This window comes from Leptodactylus fuscus, chromosome 4 (assembly GCF_031893055.1).
Source record: "Leptodactylus fuscus isolate aLepFus1 chromosome 4, aLepFus1.hap2, whole genome shotgun sequence".
NCBI lineage: Eukaryota > Metazoa > Chordata > Amphibia > Anura > Leptodactylidae > Leptodactylus > Leptodactylus fuscus.
In genome coordinates this window covers 190,255,616-190,270,618 of record NC_134268.1, presented here as the reverse complement: position 1 = coordinate 190,270,618, position 15,003 = coordinate 190,255,616, and the positions used below count along the sequence as shown (strand labels likewise).

Here is a 15,003-nt window from a genome sequence, read left to right as displayed (position 1 = left end):
CAATGGAATACTATTCACTCATCTCTAGCCGCTTTATGTGCACTGCAGCCACATCACTTTAGGGATCTACACTAGAGATACAACTTAAGACTGTGTTCGCACAGAGGAACTTGCTGCGAATTGGGTAGTGGATTTTACTCCAGAATCTGCCATCCTTTGGCTTCAAAGGGAGACAGCATGAAGTGGAAAAAAATGAAGTGTCCTGTTGGAGACTCCCTCCTGATTAGGCCCATTCATCCAGGCCTAATCAGTAGCAGGATGCCGCAATGGAATGCTAATGCACTGCATCCACTCCCATCACGGCTAGGCCCCAGCGAAAATGCCAGCGGTGGATAATGAAGAGGAGTTTCTCTTCATTCTCTGCTGTGTGAGTCTACCCTTATAGTGGCCTTCTGATCTTGGATGTTCTAAATATTCCCAATTTATTGGTTCTACATATTATTGGTTCTAAATATTGCCAATTTATTTTTTTTAACCTTTAGTGTGTCTGTAGGAATTAGACCAATTTTTAGATATTTGACTTGCTAAAAGATCTTTCTGCAAACATGGTAACAAGCCTGCGGACAGCCAGCTCATCATGAAGGAAAAAATTACAAGCAGCCAAAACAAAGTGCAGTTTCCTTTTATAAGAGCCAGACAATAATGAGGCTAAGGCTACCTGCATATGACCGTGTATGTGGCCAGGCTGTAATTGGTCGATGCATAGATGACATCCATCTTCTGCCTGCGCCTTCACAGTCCCATTAAATACCCTCAATGAGTCTGGATTACAAACCGGACAGGAATGGGACCTGTTCTGATCTTTGCCCTGGGCTCATGGCCCCATACACCAGTCCATTACAATACACAGTTGTGTGTATGGGGTCATAGAAGCTAATGGATCAGTGTGCTTCCCTTGTAAAACACAACTAGCATACTAACAATAGGTTTTTGACTTGTTCCCAGTCGTCTTTGATATGATTTTTGTGATATGATTTTGATATAAACGTTTTTTCTCTTTTTGCCTGTTTCCATAACCAAAGATAATACAAACGCATGGTGGTACCGTGGACCCTACACTCACAAGCCGCTGTACACATCTTCTGTGTGAAAGCCAAGTCAGTAGTATGTATGCCCAGGTAGGTTTTCATGTGACTAAACGCTTCAAAGTCATATATTATAGTCTGTGATGCTGCACAAGTAAGGTCCTGGCATTACATAAAGCAAATCTCTGATCCTCTGTGCTAAAACACTACATTTTAGAAATGACTGATAAAAGTGAATGGGAGATGTTGGCCTGATGGTTGGTGGCATAAAGACTATGCTGCACATGGAAATCCAGCAGAGAATAAAGGGGTTAATCTGCTGATCCCTTCATTTTCAGCTCGGGATTTGTTGAGGGGGAAAGCCTATCAAAATATCCTACTGCTGAGGTGGTGGGGGGCTCAGGCTACAACCAGATACAGGACAGTGAGGAAGGAGAGGGGCATATGGCGGATCTCTTCTGACATACAGAGAAGATTTCTTTACCGATTTCTAATTGTAATATGAAGTGAAATAGGATCGAAAGAAGGAGAAAATAAAGGGAGCCATTGATCAGATTAATTGTATTGTGGGAATAAGGGGGAGTTGCATATGCATATTTGGGCACTTATAGGGCTAGTTGACACGGGGCTAGTGACCGTGTATTTTGGTCCTAATTTTGAAGCAGGTATCCGCGTCAGAATAGGACCAAAATGCGCCTGTTGCGGCTTCCGGACAGTCGCGGCATACCGCTCTGGAGTAGGCCCAAATGAATGGGCCTAGTCCAGAGGGTGCTGTCGCGAGGCGGACACCAGGGCCGAATCAGCTGCGGAATCCGCCTGAAGAAAGGACAGCTCGCTTCTTTTTCCCTTGAGCCGGAACCTACCACTCATAGAAAAAAGCAAGCTAGCGATCTACATAGACCTCTATTGTGAGGGGGCGGATTTTGAGGTGGGTTCGGCGTCAAAATCCGCCCCCTCTTGCCCCGTGTGAACGTGCCATTACTGTTTTCATTCTCAATCCTTAGAGGTGCCCCTTTATTGTGTCTAATAGTAATATGATCCTCTAATGTATAGGCAATGAAGGAAAGAAAGCGTTGTATCACAGCTCACTGGCTGAACACAGTCTTGAAGAAGAAAAAAATGGTGCCTCCTCATCGGACTCTACATTTCCCAGTGGCGTTTCCACCAGGAGGGAAGCCATGTTCTCAACATGTAAGGAAACCTCCTAGCCTATAGGATGTCTAACGCCTAACACAATGCATCTCTTCTATGGAGATGTAATAAACAATAGCCTGACCCAGCAAATGTTATATAATGCGTCATGGTGTGTACAGCGTTATATGTCATCTCCTATGTATTAAACATACGTTAAAAGTAAATTTCAAGTTTTCTACATCTGCATTTTGTAGACTTTATTAAAGGGTTTCAGAGTTTTTCAGATCCTAAAATTCTGGTTAATCCGTATTTGCTTCCAGATAATTTCTGTAACGGGATTTGTCGATAGCGATAGAGACGACCTCAAGCTGATGGCTTACTTAGCTGGCGCCAAGTACACAGGGTATCTGTGTCGCAGCAACACAGTCCTCATCTGTAAAGAGTAAGTCTGAGTATTATTCTTCCCTGCGTGATGTTGTATTTGTAGATCACTTTACTAACATTTCATTTCATTAGAAATTGGATCTTTATTTCATTGGATTTACATTATTTCTCATGTAGTGGTTCTAGATTGGATTTACAGGGTGATCTTGCCGATATGTGACATTGTTTCTTTGTTTTTCTGTCAATTAGGCCTACTGGTATGAAGTATGAGAAAGCCAAAGAATGGAGGATACCTTGCGTCAATGCACTGTGGCTTTGTGACATTCTTCTTGGAAACTTTGAGGCTTTACGGCAAATTCAGAACAGCCGCTACACTGTATTTAACCTGCAGGACCCACTTGCTCCTTCATCACATCTTGTGTCAAATCTGCTTGGTAAGATTTTTGTATTTGTTTCACTTCTGTAACTAGAAGGGCTCGTTCATACAGGGCAAGAGGGGGCGGATTTTGACGTTGAATCCACCTCAAAATCCGCCCCCTGACAATAGAGGTCTATGCAGACCGCTAGCATTCTTTTCCGTGAGCGATGTGGAAAAAAGAAGCGAGCTGCCCTTTCTTCAGGCTGATTCAGCCGCAGTGTCCGCCTTGCGACAGCAGCCTCCAGACTAGGGACAATCATTTGGGCCTACCCCGGAGCTGGCAGCCGCAGCAGGCGCATTTTGGTCCTATGCTGACGTGGCTTCCCGCCCAAAATCAGGACCAAAATATGCGGTCACTAGTCCCGTGTGAACTAGCTCAAAGACTTCTCCCTGTAATCTGAACGTTTAATGGAAAGTTAAAGGGTTATTCCCACCATGGATATTTTAGGCATGTCAATGGGGTATGCCATAAACATTTGATGGGTGCAGGTCCCAGCTCACAGTTCTCTCTCTATCTCCAAAATGGGAGTCCACCTGGTGAAGAGGACACAAATTGTGTGAGCAAATTACAGAAGGAGCTGAAAAGTTTTCTAGACTGTTTCCATTCACGTCTATAGTAGTCATGGAGTGAACAGTGCACATGCGTACAGACACCTTTTTGTTCATCCACCATTTAGGTGCACCATTCAGGCTGAGCAACAAATGTTCTGAAAATATGCTCATTTCTGGGTCTGCCATAAATGTTTACAGTAGGAATAACCCTGTAAGGGTGGGTTCACACCTGCACCCGGTCTCCGCTTTGCAGGTTTCCATCTTCCGCACAAGAAACTGGACAGGAGACAGAAACCGGCAGTCAGTTTTCAAACCCATTCATTTGAATGGGTTTGCAAAGTGTCCTCCCGTGAGCGCCTTGTGCCTGTTTGTGGCGAAACCGGTTTTTTTAACCAGACACAAAATCGGACATGCAGCACTATGTGTCCAGTTAAAAAAAACAAAAAAAAAACCAGTTTCGCCGCAGAGACCAGAAGACACTCCTGGGTGGACACTGACCACCGGTTTCTGTCTCTTGTCCAGCTTCTCGGGCAGAAGACGGACAGCCACAAAGACCGGTCGCAGGTGTGAACCCGCCCTCAATGTGTTTCTGCTTGGTAATAAAAATGAATAGCTAGTTCTACAATAGTTTTTTATGTTAAGTTATATACTATGTAGATATGGCTATTGATCTTCACTTACACTTGACTTCTCTCTGCTGGTGCACACTGTGATCCATTGTTCTTTGTTTTCTGCTTGTAGATGCATGGAGGGTTCCCCTAAAGGTGTCTGCGGAGGTGTTAATGGTAGGTTTTTGTAACATATTTTATATTATGATCATTCTTCTGTGATCCACGAGTGTAATAATATTTTTGGTTTGTTTGTTTTTTTTGCAGAGTATAAGAATTCCTCTGAAGCCTAAACAGAATGAACCTGTAGTTCAGCCGAAGAGACCCAGGTATAGGATTAGCCCAAGAATCACATTTCATTCTGTGATTACAAAGATCCAAATACCGTATATACTCAAGTATAAGCCGACCCGAATATAAGCCGAGGCCCCTAATTTTACCACAAAAAACTGGGAAAACTTACTGACTCGAGTATAAGCCGAGGGGGGGAAATGCAGCAGCTACTGGAAAATTTCAAAAATTAAAACGGTCAGAGTTTTTGGGTACAGTAGCTGCTGGGGAAAGGGAGGGGGTGTTTTGGTTGTCTGTCTGCCCCTTCCCAGAGCTTGAGGACTAGGGTTTTTCCCCCCATTTGGAATTCAGTCTGGTTGAATATAGGGTATCTGCAGTGCTCCATGGAATTAATGGTGCTATATAAATAAACAATAGTAATAATAACCCCTTCCCGATGGAATAGGAGCACTGCAGATCCCCTATGTTCAGCCTGGCTGTAGTCAGACTGATTTCCAAGTGGGGGGAAATAAAAAACAGTCCCAGGGAAGGGGCAGTTAGACAATTTTTTTTTCCAACTACGGCATTTACCTACAGGAAAAATATTTTTATAGATTTGCAGAGCGGGTGTTTTTGGACACAGGGATACCTAACGTGTATTTGTTTCATTGTATTAGTTGATTAGTTGTATATGTGTGCTAGGGAAGGGGGGGGGGGGTGATTTGACTTTTTAATACTTTATTTTTTTATTTTATTTTTTTACTGTTTTCAAAAAAAATTTTTTTGCATTTATTAGACCCCCTAGGGGTCTTGAACCCCAGGGGGTCTGATCACTAATGCAATGCATTACAATGCTAATACATTGCAAAAATCGTCATTTCTTTTGCAGGCTGCATAGAGCAGCCTGCAAAATAAGAGCACTACAGCCGGGGAGCCTCTACAGAGGCGCTGAGAGGAATCACCGGCAGGAGCACTGAGGGGTGGACCTGAAGGGGAACTGTGACAGGCAAAAGCGCTGAGAGGAATCCCCGGCAGACTCTGCTGCCTGGGATTCCCCTCAGCGCTTCTGACGGCAGCCGGCCGCAGTTCCCCTTCAGGTCCGGCGGCCAAGATCTTCCTTCAGCTCCGGCGCCATTGTTTGTGACTGGCAGTCCTCTCCTACCATTGGCAAGGATTTTCTTTCATGAATGAAATAAGCCCATATTTGCCATAGTTACCATGTACTGAGGAACCACTGATGTAGTAAGGGGATAGTCTTAGGATTGTATCTATCGTTTTTTACCCCTAAATAGAAATTTTCTTTTTTAACATGGGTTTTTTCTTTGCTTTACAGAATTGAAGATCTTCCTCCTCCAACTAAAAAACTGTCTCCCGATCAGACGCCTCATGTACTGTTCACTGGGTTTGACCCAACTCAAGTCCAGCAGTATGTAAAGGTATGGTCAGGGTCGCACAGATCTGGCATCAAGAGGTTTTTGCAGGCGTTTTATATTACTGACTTATGCCCAGTATTTGATTGGGGTGTGACGCTGGATTCACACCAGCGTTCGGGTCTCCGTATTAGGTTTCCGTCTTCTGCCAGCAGAAGACGGAAACCTATCAGACCGTGTCCGGCCATAAGCGCCGGTGAGCGTTTTATGTTCTCCGCGGCGAAACCGTTTTTTTAAAACTGGACACAAAGTCCTGCATGTCCAACTGTCCGGTTAAAAACAAAACGGTTTCGCCGCGGAGAGCATAAAATGCTCATCGGCGCTCACAGCCGAACGCTTTTCAAACCCATTCAAATTAATGGGTTTGAAACATGCCTGCAGATTTCCGTCTCATGCCCTGTTTCGTGCAGGAAAAGGAAACCTGCAGAACGGAGACTCTGGGCGCAGATGTGAACGAGCCCCAACACCCAGCAATACCCATTGATCAGTCTCTGGTGCTGGGACTATGCAGTAGACAGAGCCAGAAGCTTCGCTGTGTTCTCTGTGGCAGTGCCGGAGCACTACAGCTCTGCTCCTATTCCCTTGAATAGCTGCAGTATTTGGGATTGACCACTACACGGGAAACTGAGCTTTTCAGCTGTCTACTATGGATTACTGGGTGTTGGACTCCTACCGATCAGATATTGATGCCCTGTCTTCAGGAGGACCAGGAGATATGGATCACTGCACTTCACCAGATAGGTGTAACCAAATTCTCTTTATTGAAGTCTGAAATTACACAACGCATTTCGGGCTTTGTTGCCCTTTCTCAAGTGTAGTGAACTCTTCACTGTCGGGCTGGACGTGTTGTGTAATTTCGGACTTCAATAAAGAGAATTTGGTTATACCTATCTAGTGAAGTACAGTGATCCGTATCTCCTGGTCCTCCTGGCATTGACTGACACCTAGCGTGGCACGGGTCCTGCAGCTATATCACCAAGGGAGGAACCCCCCTACTATTTTGGGGGTTGTGGGTCACACAACCCTGAAAGGTGAGAAGCCTTTTGTCTTCTACATACCGACTTAATTAAGCGTTACTTCACCATATACAATTTGGTGCTTTTCTTTGTTTTTATCTTCAGGATAAGTTGTCCTATAAAACATCCAGAAAATCTTTTGAATATTGAATCTAAAGAGTAAATGCAGCTTCTGTGTGACCTTGTAGCAACTTTTCTCTTAGAGATTTCTCCAGTTCTCCAATGCTATGAATGTGATGGATCTCCTGATTCTGCCCAAGCTGCCATATGTAGACAGATACACGAGGTTCTTTCCCCTGCTGCACATTCGGCGTGAGCCCAACCTGTTTGAATGTGGGTGGTGTTGGGCAGTATTCCCATTCACTTTAGTGGGAGTACTGGAGATGGCCAAGTGCTGGTTATTGAACTGAATGGGAGTGCTGCCCAACACCAGTCCTGGCCACGATGAGGATGAATGTACAGCTGGAAAAGGATTGTTGGGGGTCTGACCACTATGGATAACAGTATAAAGTCTTTTCGTGCCATAACCCTTGTAAGACATTTTTGAATAGACTAAATCCAGCAAACCCTCTCCTCAGGATCACCTCATTATAAAGACTTCATTATCCAGTCCAGTTGTTCCATTCCAATATATATTATTCATACTTTGTATATTTTCTTTAAGAGTAGAAGTGATCTATTTTATGGATTCTTGTATGTGGAATGTGAGCACTTGTACAACAAAGGCCTTTCACTGTATAAACTCCTCTTCATAGGATGGATTCCTGTATTGTCTGCCCTCATTCACACAATGCATACTGTTTTCTTATTTCTCAGAAGCTATATATTCTTGGAGGAGAAGTGGTGGACTCTGCACAGAAGTGCACACACCTCATCGCCAGCAAAGTCACAAGGACTGTAAAATTCCTGACGGCCATCTCTGTGGCAAAGCATATTGTGACTCCAGAGTGGCTGGATGAAAGCTTCAAATGCCAAAAATTTGCTGGTAAGTATAAAAGATGGCATTGGAGTTTAGCAGATGGTCAGGGAAGGCTGGGAAGTTCAGATGGAGCATTGGAATAGGAAGTGATCACTTCTATAGTTTGTGACGCTAGGTTCACACTAGCGCCTGGACTCCGTTCTGTGGTTTCCATCTTCTGCATGCAGAAGACTGAAAGCTGTCAGACCGGGTCCGGCCGTGTGCGCCGGTGAGCGTTTTATGCTCTCCGCCTTAAAACCGTTTTTTTAAAACCGGATACAGAGTACTGCATGTCCGACTCTGTGTCCGATTTAAAAAAAAAAAAAAACGGTTTTGCGGTGGAGAGCATAAAACGCTCACCGGCGCTCACGGCCAGACATCTTTCAAACCCATTCAAATGAATGGGTGTGAAAGAGTCCTGCAGGTTTCCATCTCCTGCCTCTGTTTTGTGCAGGAAACTGAAACCTGCAGAACGGAGACTGGGCGCAGATGTGAACGAGCACTTACCTGCAATTTCTTACCCTCCTGCTAGAACAAGGGTAGGGAACCTTCAGCTCTCCAGCTGCTGTGAAACTACAACTCCCAACATTCTCCATTCACTTCCATGGGAGTTCCAAGAACAGCAGAGCTAGTATGCATGCTGGGAGTTGTAGTTTTACAGCAGCTGGAGAGCCGTACGTTCCCTACCCCTGTGCTAGAAGCTGACTTATGCTAATATTACTAGTTTTCTCACAATACTATAATTGAATAGTATCCCCTTAAGGACGGACGTCCAAAAATTCTACTACTTTCCTATCCAGAGGAATTTGCATCTGATTTTTGGTCTTCTTGCCTGGAGTCCCACATGCTGGATCCCCCACCATTCACAAGAATTCAGTCCCTGTGACTGAAGCAGTAGTGTGCACGTGTGACCATTCACTTCTATGGGATTGATAGAGATGGCTGAGCACAGCACTCTGTCTAAAGTAGTGATTGAATCTTATCAGTTTTACAGCAGTTTTACTAATAACACTTATAGAGAATACTTATATTTTTTTTCATTGTTGGAGGTCTCCTAGCTGGGACCTCAGCCATGTGAATAAAGTGCTGGTGTGTATACTTGGCCACTGCTTCATTCACTTCTTTGGGACCTCTGAAATGGCTATATAGCGATTTAGAAATCTTGTTTTTATTGGTCATGTTGTTGTCTTTTGGGGTATTTTTGTTGCTAATAGTGTGGGCACAGATTTTCTTCCCATGTTTGCCATACCTATGTGGGCGCACATCACCCTGATGACATACGTTTAACAGTAATAGACTCAAATCTAGATGCAGTAATAGACTCAAATCTAGATGCAGACTTTCTCACTTCTAAATTATATGGTTTTATATCATTCCCTCCAGAGGGGTGTAAGTGTCATGTTTTCCCAGCTTTCCATTTATGTTGTATGTATTATTCCTGTATCTTCTCTTTATATTATTATTTTTTTTGTATTTCCCTCTATAGAGGAACAGACCGAAGTGCTTTTCTGCTTTAGTTTGGAAGAGTCTTTGAAAAGAGCGCGTGTGGCTCCTCTCTTCAAGGTAAGAAGACGGGGGGTGATAAATGCAGGCGTCATTTGTGCGCGAAATACTGACGTGTGAATAAACCTTTGTGTATGTATGTATAGATCGACAGATAGATTTAGTATTCTAGCTGGTGATGTATGTAAATGTCTTACTGTCATTTTAGGGAAAGTATTTTTACATCACTCCTGGAATCTGCCCCAGCCTGTCAACTATGAAGTCCATTGTGGAGTGTGCAGGCGGTAAAATACTAACAAAGCCCCCTTCTTTCCGTAAGATTATGGAACATAAACAAAACAAAGTGAGTAGAATTTGTGCTCATGTTACATCTGATTTCTGAAATGTAATTTAGTGTATCGGTCGCAAAACAGAGACTTGGCCTAAACTGGTAACTGGTTGAGATGCCTCGACTGAAGCAGTGCATGGAGCGATTCCCTTCAGCAACATGGTGGACCTCTTGCTTAGAATTGAATAGAGGTGTCTGCGTATTTCAGGGGTATGTCTGCACATTACGTAGTCACAGCAGTAGTGCAAGTTGGGTTTGCAGTGCTAAGGATGAAAGCGGTAAGATTCCTGGTGCTGAACTTCCATGGCGGTAACTCCGCTATAAATTCTTTCTATGTGAAAAAACCTTAAAGGGAACCCATCATCTGTCCAGATTTGATAGGTTTGTAAAATAATTGGATTCCCAATGAAATACAAGTTCTAGAGCATCTTTTCTTTCTACTGTTGTATATTTCTTTTCCTACTGAAAATTTCTTGCACATTCTGGCAGTGTCAGCACTTATTTAACAGAGACTTTGCAGGAAGACTCACCCAACTTGTAACACCCATTTTATTCACAAATGCACATTTCTAAAGCAATGCAATGTTGTATTATGGAGAATACATGTATTGGCTGAAATGGATATGCCAAAATTCTATAGGGTATCTTTACGCACACATGCACACTTATTTGCTTTGTTACACCTCTTGTGTGGTGCAGTTTTCTACCATGGCTTCAGGTGGATGACTGTTCTGATTTCTGCCTGGAGTGCTGTGCTTGGCTGTGTAACTGGGAGATTTATCAATTGTGTACACCCTCCATCACCCCAATATTGTAAAAGTGTCCACATTAGGACAAACGATGAAATGAGTGACATTAGAACAAGTATTAACACATTTTATTTATCTTGTTTTATTAATATATTTCTCTATTATCTTTTGTAGAGTTTAGCGGAGATAATTTTGATATCATGTGAAAATGACCTTCACCTCTGCAGAGAATACTTTGCTGGCAGTATAGGTAAGAAGGATGTTTGTGTATGTGTATAAGATAGATAGATAGATAGATAGATAGATAGATTATATATACCGTGTAAGCCGACCCGAATATAAGCCGTGACCCCTAATTTTACCACAAAAAAAAACTGGGAAAACTTATTGACTCGAGTATAAGCCTGGGGGTGGGGGGGGGATGCAGCAGCTACTGGAAAATTTCAAAAATTAAAATGGTCGGAGTTTGTGGGTGCAGTAGATGCTGGGGGAGGGGGTGTTTTGGTTGTCTGTCTGCCCCTTCCCTGAGCTTGAGGACTGTTTTTTGTCCCCCACTTGGAATTCAGTCTGGCTGAATATAAGGTATCTGCAGTGCTCCTATTAACCCCTTCCCGATGGAACAGGAGCACTGCAGATCCCCTATATTCAGTAGACCGGGCACTTTCGGACACAGGGATACCTAATGTGTATGTGTTTCACCGTCATTTTCTACTTTCGTATGTATTCTAGGGAAAGGAGGGATTTAGAATTTTTTTTTTTTTTTTTTTAAAGCTTCCCCCCACCCCCACACTATTTTATGGGAGATTCTATACATTGATATTGCAGCTGGTCATAGACACCCCCACCCTTCCCCCCTAAAAAAAAAATATTGCTGACTCGAGTATAAGCCGAGGGGGGTCTTTTTCAGTACAAAAACTGCTGAAAAATTTGGCTTATACTCAAGTATATACGGTATGTGTATATATGTATATATATATATATATATATATATATATATATATATACATATATAATATTTTTGTTTCAGTGGCCATAAACACTTCTCTTTTTCTTAATAGATGTCCATAATGCAGAATTTGTCCTTACTGGAGTTCTTACACAGACGTTGGATTATGAATCATATCCTTTACAGTGCTAAATGTTTGATGTTCAAATGTCATTGGTTTATATACATGAGATAACATATTATCCGTTCTATATCGGTGCAAACAGTAAACTCTTTTACAGACCCTTCGCCACCTCTAAGAAGTCCAGCTCTTTACATCATTTAATAATCGCTGCTCCACTGATTCCCGCACACTTGGAATCTTTTCTCTAGCCCCATCATTCCCAAACAGTAAATGCAGTGAGTTTTGGTGCCTGATATGTTATTTAGTCTCTGTACTGTCAGGAGGGCGGTGTCAGGCAGGAGCAGACAAGGGGTGTGATTCTGTGGCTGCTTCTGATTGGAGCTCCGAATCACACCCCCAACCCCAAACTCCAGTCCACATAGCCCACCACTATTACCCATCATTTACATCACAATGGATGTTCACACCTCTGTACAGAACATCATGGTGACCCGTTCTTGCTTCCATTGCTGACAATAGATGGTCACAGCTTATCTAGTCTCTCTCCCTGTACAGATCATGTCTAGAAAACTCTCCCATAGACCTCAGTGAGTTGGCCCCATATTATTTCTGCCTATGGCTGTACAGCTTTTCACTTAATGCTGTTAACTCAGGCAAGGCTAGGTGGCTACCCCATAATCATATATCGAAATAGAAGAAGAAGCCTGCAATAAAAGTATAAAAACAGATTAGAAAAAATGATCTGTTTTACTATCTGCTTTTAAATGAAATTGATAATACATTCCTGTTACACAGGGGCGATGTGTACGACATGATGTGAGCAGAATATGGGCGCTATTTTTATACATATATATATAGTGTCAATTTCTAGAACACCTGCTAACAGCTATAACCACCGTGAGAATGAATAATTGAGGTCACGTCTGTAAGATCTTCATCCAAAGTTGTCGGTTGTTAGATGTATAATAGCTTTTAAGCTGGCAACACAGCTGTCATACTATTCTGTGGTTACAAAGAGGCCTAGCTAGAGGGCGCCACACGATACACCTTGTGCAGCTGTATTCACATTCAGTCTCCAGGCCGTCATTGCTTTCACTTGCCAGTTAATTTCATCTGTAAGTCATTACTGGCTGTGCGGTAACAGTAAAACCACCAGCAGCAACCCCAAGGGCTATTGTCGCACCAGGTACATTGTCTGGTACCACCCTAAGGCTTTATGCACACAACTGTAGGCAATGTATGAGTCTATGAACAAAATGGATGAACACAGATTGGCAGCCTTGTTTTTTTACAGACTGTACTGAGCCACAAAAATAGAAGACAGATATGGCAGTTGCTCCATATTTTGCGCCTCATTTCTACGGTCCAGATGCAGATCTGTGAAAACTGCGGACGTGTGTATGAGACCATAGATATGGATCTGTATGTCACTAATCCTTAAAAACAGATGGATATGAACCAAAACTATAGTCGTGTGCATGATGCAGAATGGTTATCAGCTACAGGCCACATCTGCATCATTGCTTTTTGTAATTGTCCCTATAGGGGTATTCCCATGTGGGGCTTTATTTATTCTTTATTATACTTATATAGCGCCATCGTATTCTGCAGCGCTTTACAGACATTGGCAGTCACTGTCCCGTATATAGGGCTCACAATCTACAGTCGCTATCAGTATGTCTTTGGCGTGTGGGAGGAAACCCGAGCACCCTGAGGAAACCCACGCAAACATGGGGAGAACATACAAACTCCTTGCAGATGTTATCCTTGGCAGGATTCGAACCCAGGACTCCAGCGCTGCAAGGCTAACCATTGAGCCATATGCCATACGGGTCCAGTAAATGTAGGTTCCGCTTCTGGCTTGGTGTTGCATATGTGGCCATGGTTTCTTGGTTCTCCCTGTTCACTTGCATAGCTATTCTCCGGGCAGTCTCCTTCTCCTTTCACTGCAGTCTTGATGGGGTTAGAACCCGCACATAAATACCAGTGCCAGAGGTGCTAAGTCATTTTGCAATGGAGGTAGATGAGATCTGTTTAATCTCCTCTAAAATTGTGCTAGTGTTGAATGCAGTGGGTTCTGTTCGCAATAATTCCGGCCCATGTGGCTCCGACCTTTAAAGAGAACTTTTACCTCCTGGGGCACATGCGATTTTATATACCGCTAGAAAGTCGACAGTGTGCTGAATTCAGTGCACTGTCGGCTTTCACGATCTGTGCCCAGGTGAAGAGCTATCGGTTCCGGTACCGTAGCTCTTCACTATCAGAAGGGCGTTTCTGACTGTCAGGATCGCCCTTCCTCACAGCAGCGTCTATAGCACCGTACTGTGAGTGGAGGCGTTGCTTACGGCCTAGCGATGACGCTGAGAGATGAGGAACGCCCCCACTAGTACTTGTTTATGAACGAGCACTGTGAGCAGAGGCAGAGGGCGTTCCTCCCTGGTCTCACAGTACAGCACCATAGGCGCTGCTGTGAGGAAGGGCGTTCATGACTGACTGTCAGAAGCGCCCTTCTGACGGTGAAGAGCTACGTTACCGGCACCGATAGCTCTTCACTGGGGGCACAGAACGGGAAAGCCGATAGGGCGTTGAATTCAGCGCACTGTCGGCTTTCTAGCGGTGTATTAAACCGCATGTGCTCCAAGTGGTGAAAGGTCGTTTTTAAGCAGACTGTATACACAAGGGGTCAGCCCCGCTCATGGACCCAATCACCGGTTAGGCCTCTTGTATATCCTTTTCCCCCTTTTAATCCTTTTCGTGTATTTCTTTTAATATTGGTTCAGTATACAATATTTTTCGATGTTTCCTTAACTAGCGCACATATAAATTCACATGAACGCTCATGAATTCGCAGAAGGGTCCGACCAGTTGAAGAAATAGTATTTTGGCCATAATGGATTCTACGTGCGTTTTTGCTTATACTATGTTTTTTGAGCAGTTTTCCTTGGTGAATATACAGCCGCGAACAGGGAAGTCGAATTATGTGCATCTTTTTTTGGGATGTGTATTTTGTTAAAAGTTAACATAAATGATTATGTTTGTATCATAGTGTGGTTTTAAGAGCCCTCGAGATGTTTAATACATTCTTTTTGTGTGTGGTTTTTTTTTTTTATGTAATTGTAAAATAATGAAGGTACTTTTAAGTATTTTTGTGGACAAAAGGGCTAAATGTTTGTTAAATACTAGGACGGAAGGAAATAAACATTTTGTATTATTTTATATTTCTAAATTCAGAGTCCATTTTATATTGATATTTTCCAAAGTCGAAAATAAATTTACTTTGGTTCTATGTTTTCGGTAGTCTGACTTTTTAATTTTTTTCTGCAAAATTGGGTTTATTGTTGCGTTTATTAACCTTCATCAGAATATTTTTAAACCCAAAGGCGATCAAGTAGGTGGTAAAGAATTGGTTCATATATTTCTGCCATGTACAGATAAGGCTGAGGCACTCTTGGGGTTGTAGTGAAGGGTCATAGGGCAACATGGCATTCTTTGGTTGTGGCCGAAATTGCTGTGTAGCTCCTGCCTTAGGCTGAGTTCACATGGGGTATTTTGGTCAGG

General features: G+C 43.1%; 1 protein-coding gene across 1 annotated transcript in view; it reads left to right on the top strand.

Moving 5' to 3' along the window:
- PAXIP1 (PAX interacting protein 1) overlaps positions 1–11,513 on the top strand; it is a 34,754-nt gene extending 23,241 nt beyond the window's left edge. The window contains exons 9-20 of the mRNA XM_075271503.1: positions 1,023–1,118; positions 2,079–2,216; positions 2,480–2,601; positions 2,793–2,977; positions 4,255–4,298; positions 4,389–4,450; positions 5,725–5,827; positions 7,654–7,822; positions 9,282–9,358; positions 9,507–9,641; positions 10,550–10,625; positions 11,434–11,513. Coding sequence (XP_075127604.1) covers positions 1,023–1,118; positions 2,079–2,216; positions 2,480–2,601; positions 2,793–2,977; positions 4,255–4,298; positions 4,389–4,450; positions 5,725–5,827; positions 7,654–7,822; positions 9,282–9,358; positions 9,507–9,641; positions 10,550–10,625; positions 11,434–11,513 — 1,287 coding nt within the window. The remainder of the gene's footprint in view (positions 1–1,022; positions 1,119–2,078; positions 2,217–2,479; positions 2,602–2,792; positions 2,978–4,254; positions 4,299–4,388; positions 4,451–5,724; positions 5,828–7,653; positions 7,823–9,281; positions 9,359–9,506; positions 9,642–10,549; positions 10,626–11,433) is intronic.
- Positions 11,514–15,003: the final 3,490 nt, after the last annotated feature.